This window comes from Salmo trutta, chromosome 32 (assembly GCF_901001165.1).
Source record: "Salmo trutta chromosome 32, fSalTru1.1, whole genome shotgun sequence".
Taxonomy (NCBI): domain Eukaryota; kingdom Metazoa; phylum Chordata; class Actinopteri; order Salmoniformes; family Salmonidae; genus Salmo; species Salmo trutta.
The window spans coordinates 4,233,266-4,253,502 of NC_042988.1; the positions used below are offsets into that span (position 1 = coordinate 4,233,266).

General features: G+C 46.7%; 2 protein-coding genes across 3 annotated transcripts in view; both read right to left on the reverse strand.

The window, feature by feature from the left end:
- Positions 1-278: 278 nt before the first annotated feature.
- Positions 279-8,440, reverse strand: cdipt (CDP-diacylglycerol--inositol 3-phosphatidyltransferase (phosphatidylinositol synthase)). Its single transcript, XM_029727149.1, has 6 exons — positions 8,222-8,440; positions 5,457-5,591; positions 2,646-2,799; positions 1,799-1,880; positions 1,322-1,403; positions 279-1,013 (listed from the first exon to the last, which is right to left on the reverse strand). The coding sequence occupies exons 1-6, from the start codon at positions 8,262-8,264 to the stop codon at positions 868-870; spliced, it is 642 nt and encodes a 213-aa protein (XP_029583009.1). The 5' UTR covers positions 8,265-8,440; the 3' UTR covers positions 279-867.
- An 8,151-nt stretch (positions 8,441-16,591) lies between these two features.
- The window catches only part of LOC115170827 (serine/threonine-protein kinase TAO2), a 35,446-nt gene continuing 31,800 nt past the window's right edge, over positions 16,592-20,237 (reverse strand). For both annotated transcript variants that reach the window (XM_029727151.1, XM_029727150.1), the window contains exon 20: positions 16,592-20,172. In XM_029727151.1, coding sequence (XP_029583011.1) covers positions 19,246-20,172 — 927 coding nt within the window. In that variant the 3' untranslated portion in view covers positions 16,592-19,245. The remainder of the gene's footprint in view (positions 20,173-20,237) is intronic.

The window sequence follows — 20,237 nt, forward strand, 5'->3', positions numbered from 1 at the left end:
TACTGTTTACTTTTTCAAGTTTTGACACCAGTTATTATGTCAGGCTTATAAGACTATACAAGTAGGCTTAATAACAGAAGGTTTAAGTTGTTTCAATCTTCTAACTAAAATAAATAGCCATCATCAGTTTGGTTTTTAAAAAAGGTCCCCTGACTAAGCTTCACCTCCATCTTTGCTACATCACACAATAATATTTGTTCTCACACCTTCAACTCTATTCAACAAACACAGCAACTGACTCTGCTTTCTGTGTGTCCCAATCCTCTCAAATATCCTAATTTCCTTGCTTAATTTTCTTGTCTCCTTCCCTTCGATATCACTAACGTTGTTTTCCCCCAATGATTTCACGTCCTTTCCTATCAGTGCTCAAGCGGCGACTAAGAAAAGTGGGTTATTTGAGACTTTTGGGACACAGGGTGCATCTCAATAGTCTAGTGGCTTCCTCTCCTCATCTCCAATCCTTTCTCTCGTCTGATGTGAATTAACTGGATGGGTAAGCAGTGTTGACTAGTAGGCATCCACCATACTATTTTCACCAATCTCTTGTTTTCAGATCAGTGCAGATGGAAGGAAAAGGACATGAGGAAAGGAAGCCACTTTAGACTATTGAGAAGCATCCATCTACAGCCTCCTACACCCCCTCTCTCTCTCTCTCCCCCCCTCTTCTTTGCCTTATCCTAACTCGACCTCTAGCCCCTAGGCATTCAAGTAGATCCGAGAGGATTGGGTCGGTGTAAAATGTAGGAGAAAAAAAAAGCCTGACCTAGCCTATCAGAGGACAAGGTGGATTGGTTACCAAATTGTTACACCCATCCTCTCAGATCTACACACATACCAAGGGATTAAGAGCCCCCCCCCCCTCTCCTCTCACTCGGCCTTGCTCCTCTCCCTCTCACGGTCGTACACGTCGATGGCAGCCATGTTCCTGGAGGCGGTGATCAGGTGCAGAACGCTGATGGCAGACTTCAGCACACACACCACGGCGCAGACATGAAGCAGCCACTGCAGCCACACTGGAGAAGAGAAAAGAAGAAGTCTGTTGTTTCCACAGTGCCCCTTCCTAATGCGTAGGACCTGCTGTACAAACCAGCTATTTAGCATAGGATTACTATGCTTCTGTGAGGGAATATGAGCCAACATCTTTAGACAGAGGCAAGAAGGGAGGGATATTACAGAGGGAGATTGAGAGAGATTTGAAGAGAGGGAGAGAACGGAGAATGGAAGATATGCAAAGGGCGAGAAAAGAGAACGGGGATATGAAAAGAGAGGGAGAAACTAAGAAAGGAAGGCGGGGGGGAAAGAGTAGAGTGAAGAGACTCACCATGGGGTTCCTCAATGTAGTAGGAGACGTAGAGCAGGCAGAAGAAGAGCTCGTTCCCCATACACATGACAAACAGCACCGGCTATGGAAAACAGCAGTTAGATCAGCCTGTTGGCGCGCGTGTGTGAGTGGTGTGTGAGTGAGTTAGAGTGAGAGTGAATGTAAGAATTGTGTGTGCATGGGCACATGCTAACAGTTAAAAGCGTTGGGCCAGTAACTGGTTCGAATCCCCGAGCTGATTAGGTGAAAAATCTGTTGCTGTGCCCTTGAGCAAGACACTTAATCCTAATTGCTCATGTAAGTCGCTCTGGATAAGAGCGTCTCCTAAATGACTAAAATGTAAATGTGAAAGGACATTTTTTTGGGTGGTGTGTGTATGACCATGTTGGTGTGTGTGTGTGTGTGTGTGTGTGTGTGTGTGTGTGTGTGTGTGTGTGTGTGTGTGTGTGTGTGTGTGTGTGTGACTGTATTTCTTACCCGGGAAGTGTAGTAGAGGCGAAGAATGGGGTTTCCAGACAGATCAATGGCCTTGTGGCTGGTGGATCCCTTCATCATTGAGCTGAGACAGAGAGAGCGAGAGAGCGAGAGAGAGAGGGAGAGAGAGAGAGAGAGAGGGAGAGAGGGAGAGAGAGAGAGAAAGAGGGAAAGAGCGTGAGACAGAGACAGAGAGAGAGGGAGAGGGAGAGCGCGAGGGAGAGCGCGAGAAAGAGAGAGAGAGGGAGAGAGAGAGAGAGAGAGATAGAGGGAGAGCGCGAGAGAGATAGAGAGATAGAGGGAGAGCGCGAGACAGAGAGAGAGAGAAAGAGCGGGAGGAGAGAGAGGCCGAATGAGAGAGAGAGAGATGAGCGAGAGAGAAAGAAAGAGAGAGGTTTAACCTTTAATTCAGTACAAGGACATTACACCACCATTTTCATCACCATTACATATGCATGTGATGCTCCTGGGTGCATCTCAGTAGTCTAAAAACAGCCTTTCCTCCATCCACATTGGAGAAAAAAAACACGCTAAAGCAATATCGTGGGTGCCTACTACTGGGAATCTGCTGTCACGTGTCCATTCCTTTCAAATCAGTTGAAGGAGAGGATTATTGAGATGAACCCAACATCTGTAAGCCACACTGACCCAGATAAATCTGATGGATCAACAAACTATACACACTTGGCTGTGGACGGGGTGAGGAGCCCCAATACAACCCAAAGAAATCGGCGACACAAACCCCCCCCCCCCCAAAAAAAAAACACAAAACATTCACCGAATCCATTATTTGTGTAAATCGTACGTAAATGTACAGTTCATGGTTCTCCGAGGCTCTTTTGTTACGTACCTGTGCAGGTGCAGCCAGTGGCTGGCGATGTCCAGGCTCATGCTGATCTGGAAGAGGAAGGTGTAGGAGGGGTAAAGCAGAGCTAGGTTGACCAGGAGACACATGGTGGCACAGCGGTCCGTCAACATGTCCAGCATCGCACCAAACTTAGTGCCTACAGGACAGGACAGGAGAGATAGGGAGCGGTTCTTTTTGTATAGCACATTTATTTATACAAAATGATTACCCAAATGTATTTTTCGCAAATTATGTGAAAAGGAATTAGAGAATGCTGTGCAGGTACTTTAACCACTGGCTGGCAAAGCTCCAGATAGCTTAGACATTTGCAAATTGTACGACTCAGTGATTGGAAAATGTGATGCCATGCTGTGTGTTTTACCAATGACAGCGAGAACACAATCTCTTCGCTCCCAATCAATAGACTCCTAAATTCATCACGATACAGTATTCAATATGTCTGTCTAGGCTTGGGTGATATACCTTTAATACTGTACACTGGAATTTCAAAATACAGACTGATTTTCAATACCGTAAAAAATAAAAACTACACTTCATTTGATTTTTTTTTGGGGGGGGGGGGGGCTGCAGGGGTGCGTGCTACACCACTGCTTATAACTGTAAGTTCAGTATAACTATAAGAAATCTAAGATGTGTCAAGTAAATGATATCCAGCTCAGGGCTCCAGCTATGCATTTGGTTTGCTTACTTTCTAGCTAAGTGGCTAAATGTCAAGACCAATCATCTTGGTTACAGCAGAGACATTCAATCCACTCCTGAATCAAGGTCCCTGTTGCCTAAATGGTTTTGTGTGTCATTTTTTACAAATGTTTTCAATACTGCCCCTTATGTGCACTTCCGGTAATACCGTTGTACCTCGGTATGGTACAGAAACGATATGACTGTATGAAAATCTAGATACCGCCCAACCTTATGTCTGTCGGCTGCAGACCACTGGAGGTTCCCACTGGTCACTAAAGATCCATAATTAGACAGACTGTGCACGTTCACATTTCCGCTCTGTCTATTCTGACGTACCTTCGCTTCTCCCATTCATACTCCTGTTTCATGCACGTTTAAACCACTCGCACGATCGTTTGATATCCACTCATGCCTTTTTTTCCCCCTTTTATACATTGTTGATATTATGATCAAAGACAGGCCTATCACCTGCTGCCATAGCCGTGATTACAAAACACCTGCAAGTGTCCAATGGAAACCTGCTGGTCACCTGCCGCGTTTGACATGAAGCCCTGATTAACACAGCTTAGCTGTGGAAATGTTGGTGAATAAAGTGTGCAGCTTTTCCTTTTTCTTTTGGACTTATTCATTACCAATATTATGAAACCTTACAGATGCAAACAGCAAGTATTTTAGCCAATACACAACACAGATACATCAGCATCAGACAAGGACTTTCAACGTCCGATTCTTAAATTTGTGCAGCTAATGAGCTCCGCTTCATGACCGTGGCACTAATTTATAATAGAAGACAAACGACAAAGGAGAGAGAAACATTCTAGCTGTTATTCTCCAGGATTGCCTGAAAGCCAGACACAGATTTAGACTTGGAACAGCTGTGGGAATGGGGCAGGAACTGTCATACTCCGGGCGCGACGTGGTCCAAACCGTACAAGAGGGCCCCAAGTGACAAGGACCTACAGGACGTGAGCGTCAACAGCACCCACTACTCTGGGCTGAACTCCACTGCCGCCCTCCAGGACCCCTCCCCCGGGGGGGGGGGTAGCCCTGGTCATCTCCACGGTGTTAGAGGTGATCCTCATAGCCAACAAGGAGGTACCATTGGGACATGGGGGACATGCTGCGTCCGGTGTTTGCCGGGGTGAAGTCCTCGGCGGTGCGTAACTGGATGGATGAGTATCTGAAGCTCGTGCAGATGGATCTGGAGACCGAGCCGCTCCTCCTCGAGGAGGGTCAGCTCAGCTTTAATCTGACCTCGCATAAGGAACGCCATGCTAAGAGACGACCAGGCGTCCTCCCGCTCCATGAAGCACCGGGTCAACGGAGCCGCCTCCCACTCCCAGATGCCGATCGAGCAGGCTTGACTGGAGAAGGGCCACAAGACGGTCAGAGCCAGGGCCGAAGAAGACATCTACCTACAGGATCCACAGAAGCTGACGGGAGTACCTGGAATCTAAACTCCATATGGATGTTGAATCGACTATGATGGGTACTTACTGCTGGGTTCAATACGTAGAGCAGAATGAGCGGAGTAGTAAATGTGTTGATTTTCAAAGCCGTGATCTGAAGTACTGTCAAGTACAAGATTTTGTTGCCAATTTTCTCAACAAACAACAACGAGGGCAAAGAGGTACTTTGCCGACATCCAGAACAACATGGACGCTTTTACAACCCAACGCCGAACTGTCATTGTACCCACCTAATACTAAGTTTGTTGCAAAAAAAAGTGTTGCATTGTCTCGTGTCATGGTGACTTTTTTTTTAATACGGACCTAGGTAGGGATTAGAGGCTCGTGCACACAAATATGCTCGACACGCGATCCATCTTCCCTGTGATGACCCATTTCCACTTGCTGTATATTATGATTTTTTTTATTCAAACAGATAATATGGATAACATGAAGCGCATCCCGTCCTAATCGCTTCACCAGGTAGCCTAATCCTGATTTACCTTTAGTGGACAGCAGCCTTATAAGAACATTGTTCAAGTCTTTTTGATATCAGCAAAACGCTCAATCGCTCCACCTCTGAGACCGGAGAGTCTGAATAAATCTATCATGGGTTGAATCTATCGCAGGGTAAAAACGACATGAATAGTTGGAATAGTGGTACCTTGGTTGAGGGCGCGGGCGGCGTGCCCATCAAAGGCATCCAGGAGGGCACTGAGCAGGTAGAAGAACACAGCCGGTACTGGACAGCATGGCATCAGGTAGAAGGCAAGCAGAGCCAGCACGATGCGGGCATAGCCTAACAGAGAGGATAAGATCAGAGGAGAGGGGAGGACGAGAGAGGAGGAAAGGAGGGCCGAGGGTGGGTGGAGGTGGTGGTGGTGATAAATACAGGATTTGGCAAGCCCAATGTCACAACACATTCTGAGACAGAGACCTTCGCCCTCTCTGAGAGAAAATCTCCAGGCATTCTAGTGAGCTACATAATCTTAAAGAATGTCGACAGAAAACATTCCCATCCTAAGATAGTACCTAAGAAGCCACACATCAGAAGCCCTAACAGGACGGATATGTAGAGGCCCCAATCCGACTTGGGTTTAAATTATAGACTTTAAATAGAATATCTGAACTCTTTAAAATACTTTTTGCCTTTGTCTGTCTGGCATGCCAGACGGGTGAAGTGTCTACTTTTCCAACTGTTGGTTCCATTTTTCTAGTCAAGCTCAATCAAGCCCAGATAAAGTACTTGAAATTAACTCAAATAGTATTTAACCCAGGTCTGGCACACAATACAATCCTTCCAATACATAGCTAGATGGTGATACAGGTTGCTGGCACTGGCTCCTTCACACTACTAGCCAGCTCTCTATAGCTACTTGTATTATGAATATACAGTGCATTCGGAAAGTATTCAGACCCCTTGATTTTTCCATATTTTGTTACGTTACAGCCTTATTCTAAAATTCCACATCAATCTACACACAATACCCCAAAATGACAAATCGAAAACAAGTTTAGAAATTTTAGCAAATTTATTACAAATAAAAGACAGAAATACCTTATTTACATAAGTATTCAGACCTTTTGCTATGAGACTCGAAATTGAGCTCAGGTGCATCCTGTTTAGATTGATAATCCTTGAGATGTTTCTACAACTTGATTGGAGTCCACCTGTGGTAAATTCAATTGACATGATTTGGAAAGGCACACCTGTCTATATAAGGTCCCACAGTTGACAGTGCATGTCAGAGCAAAAACCAAGGCATGAGGTCGAAGGAATTGTCCGTAGAGCTCCGAGACAGGATTGTGTTGAGGCACAGATCTGGGGAAGGGTACCAAAAAAAATGTCTGCAGCATTAAAGGTCTCCATCGTTCTTAAATGGAAGAAGTTAGGAACCACCAAGACTCTTCCTAGAGCTGGCCGCCCGGCCAAACTGAGCAAACGGGGGAGAAGGGCCTTGGTCAGGGAGGTGACCAAGAACCTGATAGTCACTGACAGAGCTTCAGAGTTCCTCTGTGGAGAAGGGAGAACCGTCCAGAAAGACAACCATCTCTGCACCACTCCACCAAATCAGGCCAGACAGAAGCCATTCCTCACTAAAAGGCACATGACAGCCCGATTGAAGTTTTCCTAAAGGACTCTCAGACCATGAGAAACAAGATTATCTGGTCTGATGAAACCAAGATTGAACTCTTTGGCCTGAACGCCAAGCATCACATCTGGAGGAAACCTGGTGGTGGCAGCATCATAATGTGGGGATGTTTTTCAGCAACAGAGACTGGGAGACTAGTCAGGATTGAGGGAAAGATTAACAGAGCCAAGTCCGGAGATATTTTTACATTTTTTATTTTACCTTTATTTAACCAGGTAGGCCAGTTGAAAATAAGTTCTCATTTACAACTGCGACCTGGCCAAGATAAAGCAAAGCAGTGCAACAAAAACACAGAGTTACACATGGGATAAACAAACGTACAGTCAATAACTCAATAGAAAAATCTGTATACAGTGTGTGCAAATGAAGTAAGGAGGTAAGGCAATAAATAGGCCAATAGTGGCGAAGTAATTACAATTTAGCAATTGCAGACCCTTGATGAATACTTGCTCCAGAGTGCTCAGGACCTCATGGGGCCAAGGTTCACCTTCCAACAGAACAACAACCCTAAGCACACAGCCAATACAACGCAAGAGTGGCTTCGGAACAAGTCTCTGAATGTCCTTTGAAAGGCCCAGCCAGAGCCCGGACATGAACCCAATCGTTCATGGACATCTCTGGAGAGACCTGAAAATAGCTGTGCAGCGACGCTCCCCATCCAACCTGACACAGCTTTAGAGGATCTGCAGAGAAGAATGGGAGAAACTCCCCAAATACAGAAGAATACCCAAGAAGACTCGAGGCTGTAATCGCTGCCAAAGGTGCTTCAACAAAGTAACGAGTCTGAATACTTATGTAAAATGTGATATTTCAGTACTTTAATAAATTTGCAAAAATGTCTAAACTGTTTTTGCGTCGTCATTATGGGGTAGTGTGTGTAGATTGATGAGGGAGAAGAAAAAAAACAATTTAATCAAATTTTAGAGCAAGGCAGTAACGTAACAAAATGTGGAAAAGGTCAAAGGTTTGAATAGTTTCCGAATGCACTGTAATAGCCAATTCATGATGGCAAAACCGGCTCAAATCAAACAGACAGATAACATTATGCTACGATTGACTGGGCTGATTAACGTAAACTAACTCACTTCTGTACATCACGCTGGTCCGTACAATTGACCTTATTTTAGCGCCCCAAAAAACGTAATACTTCCAGATCAACTGTAATACATATATATTACACCTACTGTAGCTAACTGCTAATTTACTAACGTAATCTCGCAAAACATTTTAGCCAGTTTTCATTGGATTGGAACCATCCATGTAAATAGAAACTCACCGATCAAATTCGGAACGAAAAGGAAGATGTTTTCCTCGGCCATTGCAGTGGTCTTCAGGGGTTTTCGATAGAGCTTATATTCGACAAACGACAATATTAGTCTTATTCCACTCTTCTAGCTTTAGCTACAGTAGCCTTCTGACTTCCTCGAATGTAGATTTTTATTTTTGACATAATACTGTGCGACGTCAGACTTCCGGTGAGAAGCACGACTAGGCACCTCCCCTTTAATTGTAAAACGTCGTCCCAAATGACACCCTATTCCCCTATATTGTGCACTAAATTTGATCAGAGCCCTATAGGTCTTGGTAAAAAGTAGTGTATTAAATGGGGAATAGAGTACCATTTGAGACAGCTTTAGCCTCAATCATCAAGGACAGGGGACAAGAAATCAAGCTATTTTTGGCTTATGAGGGCACATGCACATCGTATGCATGCATGAGTGTCCTACTTGCTGTTACTGTATGAATGATCCATGTACATACGGTAAATGACTGCAAACTCACTTTGCACTGCAAATAACAGCTGGCAATGGCCATGTTCTCAGTCGAAATCAGTAAGCCAATTATTACTCTTGGCTATTTCAGGGCCTTAAAGGATTCTTGTAAATCTCTACAAAGTGTGACCGTACAATATTAGCCCAGAATATGATTTGATCTGTCAGTGGCCTGTACAATTGTGCCTGAAATCATTACTGTACTAGTTGTAAAAACTGAACGAATCCGGATGACCTCTACTAAACACTATGCACTGACTCAGGGACGTGTGAAGGACCACAAAGATGTCCGGCAAGAACAGAGCCAACGGATGTCAGGGAAAAAAGGTTTATTGTCACCAAACACACTCCCAGTGTAGTGGAGGGTATACGCTGTATACCCACTATTTTTCAGTGGGCATTGCGTATACTTACTTCTTAATCCCCACTGAGACGTATCAAAGTAGTGTAGTCGGTGTATATGGCGTATCAATCAATAGGGTTGATGGAACTGATCGGAATGTTTAGCTTAAAAATTGATCTACTAGAATTTCTTCACATTTTAGGCGCAGTAATGTACACACGGCAGTAGACCTGCCCGTGAATGTTCCAAAATGCAATTTGCGGGAAAACGTTCTAAAATGCGCACCGCACATGCAAGCGGTATCATGGACAGAGATGGAAATATCCGTTAGACAGAGGGAGGATTTAAAAGATGCAACAACCTTCATGGGTTGGTAATATGATTGGCTGCTAGATAATGAAATAATGTTGAAAGAAAACAAATAGAACAGGAGAACGCATATGAATAAGTCTTTATAAAAAATAATTGCCTCCACGTTTCTATGGTGGGATTTTGGCTATAGGCTACTTTGAAGCAAGGTAAGACACCTTATAATATGAAGTAAAACGTCCAGCTTTCAAACAATTAAGGAACAGGAAAAATATTGCGATGATAATGATAGGCCTAACAGTCTTATGGTAGATGGAAAGAAAAAAACACCTTTCTATTAAATGTTATCTAGCTACAAAGTAGTGATATTATGATTATTTGCGCCAATTCTTTTGCAAACTCCATCTCATGTGCTACAGAAACACCTCTAATCAAACAATAGTGCTAGGTGAATTAAAGGGTAAAGTCAGTTAAGAACAAATTCTTATTTAAACTAAAGTTTTTTAAAAAGTAACAAGAAAATAACAATAACGAGGCTACATACCGTGTCGGGGTACAGGTTAGTCGAGGTAAAGTGACTATGCATAGATAAACAGCGAGAATGAGCAGTGTAAAAACAGGGGGGCTGTCAGCGGGGGCTGTCAGTGTAAAATAGTCTAGGTGCCCATTTGATTAATTGTTCAGCAGTCTTATGGCTTGGGGGTAGAAGCTACTAAGGAGCTTTTTGGTCCTAGACTTGGCGCTCCAGTACCGCTTGCCATGCGGTAGCAGAGAGAACAGTCTATGACTTGGGTGACTGAAGTCTTTGACAGTTTTTTGGGATTTCCTCTGACACCGCCTAGGATATAGGTTGTGGATGGCAGGAAGCTTGGCCCCAGGGATATACTGGGCCAGATACACTAGCCTCTGTAGCGCCTAATGGTCAGATGCCCGAGCAGTTGCCATAACAGATGGTGATGCAACTGGTCAGGATGCTCTCGATGGTGCATCTGTATAACTTTTTGAGGATTTAGGTACCCATGCCAAATCTTTTCAGTCTCCTGAGGGAGAAAAGGTGTTGTTGTTCCCTCTTCACGACTGTCTTGGTGTGTTTGGACCATGATAGTTCGTTGGTGATGTGGACAACAAGGAACGTGAAACTCTCAACCCGCTCCACTACAGCCCCGTCGATGTTAATGGGGGCCTGTCCGGCCCACCTTCTCATGTGGTCCACGATCAGCTCCTTTGTCTTAATCACATTGAGGGAGGGGTTGTTGTCCTGGCACCACGCTGCCAGGTCTCTGACCTAGTCCCTATAGGCGGTAATCAGACCTACCACTGTTGTGTTGTCAGCAAACTTAATGATGGTGTTAGAGTCGTGTTTGGCCACGCAGTCATGGGTGAACAGGGAGTACAGGAGGGGACTAAGCACGCACCCCTGAGGGGCCCCAGTGTTGAGGATCAGCGTGGCAGACGTGTTGTTGCCTAGCCTTACCACCTCGGGTTGGCCCGTCAGGAAGTCCAGGATCCAGTTGCAGAGGGAGGTGTTTAGTCCAAGGGTCCTTAGCTTTGTCATGAGCTTTGTGGGCACTATGGTGTTGAACGCTGAGCTGTAGTCAATGAACAGCATTCTCACATAGGTGTTCCTTTTGTTCAGGCGGGAAAGGGCAGTGTGGAGTGCGATTGAAATGGCATTGTCTGTGGATCTGTTGGGGTGGTATGCGAATTGGAGTGGATCTAGGGTATCCAGGATGGTGCTGTTGATGTGAGCCATGTGTCACGGCTACTCCCGCTCCTCCCCTCCAGTGTTCGATGTTGCTGCTCTACTAACCACTGGTTCTGGCATCAATCGTTATGTGGCCCTGCACGTCATCATCAGACACACCTGGACGCCATTGCCTCACTTATTACCTCCCATATATCTGGCACTCCCTTAGGTTCTTTCCCCAGTCAGTATTGTTTATGTGTTTCATGTCTATACGCTACTTGTGTTTGTTATATTGTTCGATGTTCCGTTTATTATTAAACTCACCACCTGCACTTGCTTTCCGACTCCCAGCGTATACATTACATAATACTGACTCCAACAATGGAAGCAGCAGGAAACAGAATATCTCCCAGACGGTCGACGAGCAGGGATATCTTCTACGTCAACACCATGACCAGCTGGCATAACTGAGGATGGCTATGGAGGAGGCTCTTCACAGTGTGCAACGTCTCGAACATGCCCGGGAGGCGTTGTCGTCAACTAGCGGATAATACTCTACAACCAGTCGACCCACCAGCACGACAGCCCATTCAGCAACCCGTTCAGGTCAGCCATGTCCATTTGTCCCTCCCGGATAGAAATGATAGTACCCCATTGAAATTCTGTGGCTTCCTACTTCAGTGCTCCCTCTACTTTACACACTAAATGGGAGCCCCCCACCACGAGAGGTCCAAGGTTGCCACGGTTATTTCTCTGCTGACTGGGCAGGCGTTGGAATGGGCCTGGGCTGTCTGGAAGAGAGGAGAGGAGGAGCTAGATTCATACGAGGGTCTCATGGCTCTGTTCAAGTGCATCTTCGATCATCCCCCAAAGGGCAGAGAGGGGGGTGAGTGCTTACTTCAATTACGGCAGGGAGACCAGACGGTTGCTGAGTACGCACTCAACTTCCGGACAGTAGCAGCATCCAGTGGATGGAATGAGCCAGCGCTTCGCACGCTATTCAGAAGAGGTCTGCGCGAGGAGGTCCAGACGGAACTGGCCTGTCGAGACGACAACCTCTCCTTGGACGCACTCATTGCAACGGCCATCCGTCTGGATAACCTATTTCGGGAGCATCGGTACTATCATCGCTTCTCTCCCTCCCTCAGTGAACACTCTGGAGCAGAGCCAGAGGTCACACGCCTCCCCGTGACACAGACGGAGACAGCTGGGGTTCTGCCTGTATTGTGGTCAAGGAGGGCACCAGCTTCAGCGGTGTCCGGCACTTCCCAATCCGGGATCCACAAGAGCAGAGGGAGGGTCACGTGATCTTCCTCCTCCTGGGGCAGGAGTGAGTATTCCATCTTCATCACTTTCTGCTAAACTCTTTTTGGTGTCCATCACACTAGTTGGCTGTCCCTCATGCACTGTGTCTACAGCGTTAGTGGATTCTGGTGCCGCAGGGAACTTTTTTGACCAGACCCTTGTCTCCTTTCTTAACATCATCTCATACCCGCTCTCCTCTCCTTTCCCAGTTCAAGCCCTCAATAGTCGGCCATTAGGATCCGGAACCATCACACACATCAGCCAACCCCTCACCCTCACCGTGGAGTCCATTCATCAGGAGAACATCCCCTTCTTCATCACCTGTGCACCAGTTCCTCGGCCTCCCTTGGCTTCAACGCCATAACCCCACCATCTCATGGTCAAGGATGAGAATCACAGACTGGTCACATGAATGTCGGAGGACCTGCTTCCCCGTCCCCTGTGGTTCCACATCGGTTGAGAGTCCTATGGTTGCCCTTCAGCTCAACATCCCGAAGGTATACCAGGGCCTGCGGGAGGTATTCTCCAAGACCCGCGCACCTGTCTTCCTCCTCATCGCCCCTGGGACTGTGCCATCGATCTGCTGGCAGGGTCTGCGCCTCCGCGCAGATGCATCTACCCTCTGTCGGTGGCTAAGACCCAGGTCATGGAGGATTACATCCAAAAGTCGCTCCAACAAGGTTCCACCCGCACGTCCACTTCTCCTGCGTCGGCTGGTTTCTTCTTCGTGGCTAAGAAGGATGGAGGGTTACGTCCATGTACAGATTACAGAGGACTCAATGAAATCACCACAATGTACCGTTACCCTCTCCCGTTCGTGCTGGCAGCCATAGAACAGCTCCGCGGAGTCCGGTTCTTTACCAAACTGGACCTGCGGAGTGCATACAATATCATCCGCATCTGGGAGGGGGATGAATGGAAGACTGTGTTCAGCACGATGTCTGGTCACTACGAGTACTTGATGCCTTTTGGTTTAGCCAATGCTCAGTCAGTGTTCCAGGCATTCATTAACAAGGTGTTCAGGGACATGCTCGGACGCCAGGTGGTGACATCCTGGTCTGCTCGGCTACCCTGGAGGATCAAATCACTTACGTTCGAGCAGTCCTGGAACGCCTCCTGGCTAAGCACCTGTTCGTCAAGGCTGAGAAGTGCCAATTTCATCAGAAGGCTGTCTCCTTAGGCTACCAAATTAGCCTGCAGCGAGTGAGGATGGAAGACAAGAAGGTAGATGCAGTCAGGTCATGGCCAGTCCCAACCACCATAAAGGGGTTACAACGGTTTCTGCGATTTGCCAACTTCTACCGCCATTTCATCAGGAACTTCAGCTCAGTCGCCGCCCCTCTCACCTCTCTCCTCAAGGGTGGTCACCGTAGTTTGGTGTGGAGCCCAGCAGCCGACGGGGCCTTCCTTCAACTCAAGGGACGTTTCACCTCCGCTCCATCGCTCAAACACCCAGATCCCACAATCTCCTTTGTGGTCAGAGGTGGGCGTGTGGGCAGTTCTGTCTCAACGACAGGGTAATCCACAGAAATTGCATCTGTGTGCATATTACTCTAAGTGTCCCCTGCAGAGAGGAATTACGACGTCAGTGATTGAGAGCTTCTGGCGGTGAAGTTGGCATTAGAGGAGTGGAGACACTGGCTGGAAGGCGCCAAGGAACCTCCCACTCCACCTGCAAGAAGCTGAGCCCTCGGGTTTGTGGGGCCATTCAAGGTTCCCCGGAGGGTCAACAAGCTTCCCAGTGACTACCGTATCTCACCTTCTTTTCATGTCTCCCTTCTCAGGTCAGTGGTTCCTGGTCCCCTAGCTGATGCTGTCCCCCATGGCACTCCTTCAACACCCCCCGGACATCGAGGGGGGCCCGGCCTATGCCGTCAGATCTCTACTGGACTCCCGATGTGGTGGGGGCCGGCTACAGTATTTGGTGGACTGGGAGGGGTATGGCCCAGAGGAGCGGTGTTGGGTTCCAGTGGAGGACATTCTGGATCATCCGTGGGGGGGGGGGGGGGGGGGGGTACTGTCACGTCTACTCCTACTGTCACGTCTAGAACCTGAAGCTAGCGTTAGCCATGTCAGGTATGCTAGAAGGCTAGGATAAAGCACTGGACCTGGAAATGACTACCATGTGGTTAAGAAACTGTCACCGTAGCATACAATTAATTATACCAGTAAAAGGTTAACTATCTGCACAATAAGGACTGTAATGTGAGACAATGGCATCAGACTGAACAGCCCCTGTGTAGCCATAGCATTATCGGTGGGCTACAAACATTTAGCAGGAAATGCTAACAAATATACTGAACAAAAATATAAATGCATACATTTCAAACATTTTACTGAGTTACAGTTCATATAAGGAAATCAGGGAATTGAATTAAATAAATTAGGCCTTAATCTATGGATTTCACGACTGGGCAGGGGTGCAGCCATGGATGGGCATAAGCCCACCCACTTGGCAGCCAGGTCCACCCAATGGGGAGCCACGCCCAGCCAATCAGAATTTGTTTTTCCCAACGAAAGTGCTTTATTATAGCCCACCCTCATATGATCCCGCAGGTGAATTAGCCAAATGTGGAGGTCCTGGGCTGGCATGGTTGCGAGGCCTGTTGGACGTACTGCCAAATTCCTTAAAACGATGTTGGAGGCAGCTTATGGTAGAGAAATTAACATGAAATTCTCTGGCAACAGCTCTGGTGGATTTTCCTGCAGTCAGCATGCCAATTGCATGCTCCCTCAAAACTTGAGATATCTGTGGCATTGTGTTGTGGCAAAACTGCACATTTAAAAGTGACCATTTATTTTCCCCAGTACAAGGTGCACCTGTGTAATGATCACTGTTTAATCAGATTCTTCATATACCACACTTGTCAGGTGGATGCAGTGGCGGATTTAGGTATAGGCGACATGGGCAGTCGCCCAGGACGGCATCTTCCCGGCGGGGGCACGGAGCGCCCGCACCCAAAAAATCGGAATGGTGACATTTGCGCGATCGGTTTTCTATCGCTCATTTGCACGTCACGTCAATGATAAGTCATTGTGTGGGACTGTGGGTCAATTAACCTTGTCGGAGTGGGCGCCCTGATTCTAGTTTATGAGCTCGGCAGGCTACTGCCTGGGAAGGTCTCCCACTCAGAAGTACGAGATGGGGAGGGGGGCGGGGGTTGGTTGACTTGAGGTCTCCCCACTGGAAGCCCGAGGTAGGGGGAGCAGGGGAATCTATCAAATAGCGCACCTCTAACTTTGTACAGTACTAATGCAATTAGTCAAATCAGTCACACTACAAAATGCTACCAAATAAACCACAATTCATTCATAATACTGTAAATATATAGTTTCACAGACATATTGTTGCATTTTTTCTGGTTTATTTAGAATCATTAAGAATAATATAAAACCAGTCTGCACACCAAGGTGAACTGGTTTAGTCTTGACTCTTGGTTGACAGTGTTGGGGGGATGGGTAATGTATTGATGCTCAAGTGCCAAATCAACCATAACTTGTTTCTATTTGTCTTTGTTGTCTTATTTTTGTATATATTTATATAGTTTTAAATGCTATGATTATTTATTTGTGTACCAAATGTTTGAATAAAAATTACAGTTAGTGCAGAATGCTTTTTATTTTGTTGTGGCAGGTGTGGTTGCGGGGCTGTAGGGGGGGGTTGCCCAGGGAGCCATACAAGCTAGAACCATCACTGGGTGGATGGATTATATTGGCAAAGGAGAAATGCTCACTAATAGGGATATAAACAAATTTGTGCATAAAATCAGAGAAATAAGATTTTTTGTGCATCTGGAACATTTCTGGGATCTTTTATTTCAGCTCATGAAACATGGGACCAACACTTTACATTTGCATTTATATTTTTGTTCAGTGTAATTAGCCTAGCACGCAGAGGCACATAAATGAGTACAAACATCAATCCCTGCAAACAAACTCCACTATCAACTCTCAAATATCTCACAGGAGTGCTGATCTAGGATCAGTTACGCCATTTAGATCATGACGAATAAAATGACATGGACAGGCAGGACTTGATTCTAGATCAGCACCCCTATGGCCCCTGGAGTGGTTTTCCCCAAGTCAATTTCCTTTTAAAGGATACACAAAATGTAATCTTTACCTTACATCTTTCATGATTAGTTACACCAACTAATATAGTCTGTGGGCGTTCCTTTGAACCGATACACATTCCAACCAATTCCGTACAAATGAAGACAGCATCAAAAGTCATTTTTTTCCTTTTTTTATTTTTCAAAATTATTTTTGTGTTTCTGTACAACAAATTCTGTAGCAGACCTCAGCTCCACTTTGCATTGAACCTGAACGTAACTTGGCCTCTCTCTGTACAACAGTTCTATACCCCAGCACACAAATCCATTCCTCCTCTTTCTATCAGATTCTCGCTCATCCATCATCACCGTTGCCCTGCCCCACCAACTGAGGAGTATCACAATAGTCTTATGAGTCCCCTCCTCATCTCTCCTTCGTTTGAATGATGTGAAAGGACAGGTTAAAGTGAATTTCCAACACACATCCACCTGTGCTGTTTTCTATATGCCGGTGAAGGGGATGAAACAAGGAAAAGGAACTACTTTTGACTATTGAGACCCACCCCTCTAAGCGTACATCAGCACTACATGTGGGTAGCGACATCACACATTCTCTGTCCCGCCAGCTCTGTCTCCATGCCCTAGTCTAAAAATCACAGCCTCTGAAAATGAATCCAGCATGTTCCGTCGTGAACGTGTAAACTGAAGTAAACCACCCCAGACGTGTCTTGAGGTATCTTAGAGGTTAGAGTATTGAAATGCACCCACTGGAGACCCAATGTTTCCCACCCCACCATTTTGTTGTAATGTTGGTGCTGTTCAGATTTGGCAGTGTGAGTTTAGGAGCCAATGGTAGATGATTCTCTACACAAGAGATCCTGGGCTCAGTTAGAATACTTTAAAATAGCTAATTGCTTACTCGTACTTGACTACTGATGAGTGGGAAGGTGAACGCATAAAAGTGGCGACACTTCGCTTCAATCCAATCCGATCCTGTTCTGTCCAGAAATATCTTCCAGAAAGGAAGGCGGAAAGGAAGGACACAATGAAATATTCACACCAAGCTATTTAAAATGGATGCACTTGCTCGTTCTTGGCTGTTGTAACCAACAAATTCTGAGTATTTTGGTGGGGTGTAGTAGTGTATAGGATGAGTACTGTAGTGTACAATCAACAAGCTTGGCTGGTCCGTGTCAACATGAAGAGAGGTACAATATGGCACAAAACGTGCTGGAGTAGAGGCTGACTTTAGTCTTGAATTCAATATATTCACACATACAGCTAAAAACATGAACGGCCCGTCCACATTTAATACTGGCTCTATAACACCACGACCTTTCGTGGTAATGCACTGCCCAGTAGACTCCGACCCTGAGACCATAGAGGGAATGCTTGGGGAAAGGTAGTCGTTTTTCTTCTCTTTAAAAAAATAATAAAAACAATAGCATTCTTTCCATAGCGCTCCATAACAGTAACATTGCTCTTACTCCCCACCTAGTGGTCAAAATTGGCAATTAAAACATTTTTAAAAAACGTTTTTTTTTTTTTAAACAAAATTAGTGTACAACAAACATTACAACTGCTCTAGTAGCAATAATAATAGCAACCATATCTATTTTCCCTCAAAACTATTTTCCAATTTCTATTCACATGGCAAAATGATCATTATTATTACTATACCAGCGTTTCAGAGTGCTTTTATGTACACTAAGTACAATGTAGGACAAAGGTGTTGAACAGTGAACAATCTTCAATTTTACTGTCAAAACTTCTGACAGGTATTATATACTTATATGCATTTCTATAAACATGTATGAATACAATGCTTTCTGTACAGCACTTTCATGCACTGAATTGTAATAACTGCTTTATGCACATGTACTTCTACACACACCTACCAGGCTGTGTGTCCAGGAATGGGTCAAGCGTGAAAAAACTAAGCGAGCATTCAGCTCTGTACACTCACCCGCTTTCATAATGTTCACAGGGAAATTATTGCTCGGCAGTGGCAGAGTTGTGTTGGGTCAGCCGAGCCACCGGATGGCAGTGTTACATCTGTCATATATTTGAAAATCCTATTACCAACAAAAAAAACCCACCTGTTTCTGTAGTTGCCTCTCGTGGTTCCGCTCCTTGCTTCACCACAAATGGACAGTATACGACCCATCATTACCTAGTATGCTTCACGTGTTAGTTTCTGCGTTATTTACAATGTATTTTAAAGCACCCTCTTTCAAATAGTTATCTCCACATCCATTCATTTCTCTCAGTTTGATGTCAGCAGAGAAACCCATTGCTGTTAAAACACCCCTTTAAAAACACCGCTTTCCCCCCACTTGTATCCCTCCCGTCTGTGCAGACATTGTTATACTCTATGGTGTCTGTCTAATCTAAGCAGCTAGTCTGCTCAACTGACTCCTACTGGTGGCCAGCCCTGTCTGACATCTGACCTTACTGTTAATATTCCGCCCCCTCCCTCATCTAAACCCTTCTCCTGAATTTGTGAGAGAGATGACCTCATCCAACATTAAAAATCCCCTTAAACAATTGGAATGGTGGACCTGCTTTGGCTCTGCCCGTTGTGGTGGTAAACCTGTTTTAGCACCACCCCCTCCATGAACAAACACTCTTGTGGAAGTGAGATTAGGGACATTCAACCCCCCCCTCCCCCCCTACTCACTGCATGGCATATCTCAAACGACACCCTATTCCCCATACGAGAGGGCTAGGGTGTCGTTTCAGAGGCAACCTCAGAGAAAGGGCAGGCTTGGTTTGTTCTCTCACCCTGCCCCTTTAAGACTGAGGGGTGGAGCCTATCGTTGCCCTTCCCCTTTAAGAGTAGGAGAGGTGGGAGCCGTTGGAGATGTGTGAGGTGACCGAGGTGCTCCGGCTCAGAACCCCCTCGCCCCCCCCTGCCCCGCCGGGCCCCCCCGAGGCCGTCCTCCTCAGGGGCTGGGGGCTGTTCCTCAGGGCCATCAGGCTGGGGCCCCTGGCAACCAGACCCCCGTATCCCCCTCCCTGGGAAGACGAGGAGGAGGAAGAGGAGGGCGGCGAGGAGGAGTAGAGGGAGATGGGTGGTGGGGGAGGCGGAGGTGGCAGGAGAGCCAGGGACTGGGCTGAGGCGTGTTGGGAGAGGTGGTGGTGATGAACTCCTCCCCCGTGGTGGTGGTGTTGGTGTCCTCCTCCCCCACCCCCCCACTCTCTCTCCCTCTCGCGGTCCTCGCGCTCGCGGCTCTCTCTGTACAGGTGTGGCGTGCTCTGGTGGTGGTGGTGGTGGTAGTGCTGGGGGAGGTAGTGTTGCTGCTGCTGCTGGTGATGGTGATGATGGTGGGAGGACGAGGAAGAGGAGGAAGATGAGGAGTTGGAGGAGTGGCCTCTACCACTCATGTTCATCTCACTATCCCTCCCCAGGCCGTGAGACGAAGTGATCGACTCGGCACGGCTGAACCCTCCTCCACCGCTGCAGCTGTTCTGGCTACGCCACGAAGGGGGAGCCACAGAGTTCTGCACACCGTGGCTCCAGTGGCTCCCGGAGCGAGGGACAGGGCGGGAGGGCCAGCCCCCGGGGCCAGAGGAGGGGCTGGGATTGGGGTAGCCCTGGTTGAAGGCCTCTGCGGGGATGCCCGTCAGAGCCATGTTGCTGAAGCCAAGACGCATGCTCTCCGAGTCAAATGCCTCGATTTCCCGTGCCTGGCGCTCCAGTAGAGTACGGATACGCTCTGAACGCTCGTTCTGCAAAGACAGCATCTCTTCCTCAATCTAAGAGAGAGGGAGAGAGAGAGAGGGGAGAAAAAAAATATTTTAAGTGACCTATCCTTTTTGGT